We start from the raw sequence: 1582 nt of genomic DNA on the forward strand, positions 1-1582 counted from the left end.
TATGGTACCTCGTTGGATCATGAACCTCGTTGATATATGATGTGCTTAATATGTGGAACATCTTCTATTGACCTCACTAAGATAGGTTTTGAGTCTCCTTTATGCATGAATAGCACATAGGATTTCTATCATATCCTCTCAAATATAATCAAAGACTAGTAACTAAACCCATCAATCCATCACCACCTTGTTATAGTACTATCTTTCTATGATGCGAGAATCAATTCCCAATTACGAGATGCCTTATAGGATAATGGATGACTAATCTTACTTATGATTATCCCTTCTTTCCTTGGCAAGGCTATCTCTTTATGTAAAAGCTCTACCTAATTGTCTCCTACATTTGCATGGTCACTTTCTCTCCATCGTGTGAATTGTCATTCTCTCCTCCCTCTCCTCTGCCTCTTCAAAATGCTTAAACGATGATGATAGCTTGCGAGAAAAAAATTCATGGTTATAGAGAAAACAACAAGAGCATGATTATTGATTTTTTATATTGAATCAAAAATAAAATTTATGTTTGTATTTTCCTTTTCAGATATCGCCATCACATCTCACAATGTAACATAAACACTGCCCGCACCAATAGAAGCTCGATCCACTATGGGTAATGGGTCGGCAACTTTTAGACAGTTGTCTTGAACCCAGTTTAAGAACATAAGGTCCCTTGAAATTAGGCATCTTTTTTATCCGTAAGGTTCTTTCCGACAAAATCTCGAAGAAGTCTCATCATGATTTCCAAAACTATTTCATTAAACAAATAATTGGTCCAAAATTTGCAGTGCTTTAACAAGTTCCATATTCACACAATTATATTATAATGCTTAACCGCTATAAATAGCATTAACTCTTTTACTCCTGAAGCCCCGTACTCATCCCTGAAGCTCATACTGAGAATTCAACAACACTAAGATTGACATCCAAATTACCTTTTCGTTCTTTTTTTTTTTCCTACAAGACTTATTCAATTTGTGTCTTGTTCTTTGTTCTGCTTTATCGAAAATGTCTTCTTTCAGGATAACAGCTCTTATGCTTGCTTTACTTGTTACTATGTCTGTGATTGTATCTGAAAGCCGGATAGAGAGAAAAGATGTTGGACTGGATCTTGGGGGCATGGGACCTAGGGCTGGAGCAGGGATAGGCGTTGGCTTGGGAGGTGGTGGATCAGGAGCTGGAGCTGGGGCTGGTTCCGGTTCAGGATTTGGGGGTTCAAGTTCAAGCTCTTCATCTAGTTCATCATCATCATCCAGTTCATCTGGTGGTTCTGGTGCAGGTTCTGAAGCTGGTTCATCTGTAGGTTCTTATGTTAGATCAGGAGGAGGCAATGGAAGAGGCCACGATAACTAATTAAGCATAAAGCATTCCTTACTAACAAGATGTATGCGGGGAATCAAATATTCAATACAAGAAAACAGACTTTTAGCGGCATTTTTAGCGGCATTTGGATAAAAAGCGCCGCCAAAGTTATATGTTAGTGGCGCTTTAAAGAAAACGCCGCTAAAAGTCAGAGATATAGTGGTGCTTGTTAAAAAAACAGCGTAAAAGATAACTTTTAACGGCGCTTATGAAAAAATGCCGCAAA

General features: G+C 38.2%; 1 protein-coding gene across 1 annotated transcript; it reads left to right on the plus strand.

Moving 5' to 3' along the window:
- The first annotated feature begins 1002 nt into the window (after positions 1 to 1002).
- LOC108462205 (putative glycine-rich cell wall structural protein 1) lies at positions 1003 to 1347 on the plus strand. The gene has a single exon (XM_017762181.1). The coding sequence runs from the start codon at positions 1003 to 1005 to the stop codon at positions 1345 to 1347; it is 345 nt and encodes a 114-aa protein (XP_017617670.1).
- The last annotated feature ends 235 nt before the right edge of the window (positions 1348 to 1582 follow it).

Source organism: Gossypium arboreum, chromosome 8 (assembly GCF_025698485.1).
Source record: "Gossypium arboreum isolate Shixiya-1 chromosome 8, ASM2569848v2, whole genome shotgun sequence".
NCBI classification, from domain to species: Eukaryota; Viridiplantae; Streptophyta; class Magnoliopsida; order Malvales; family Malvaceae; genus Gossypium; species Gossypium arboreum.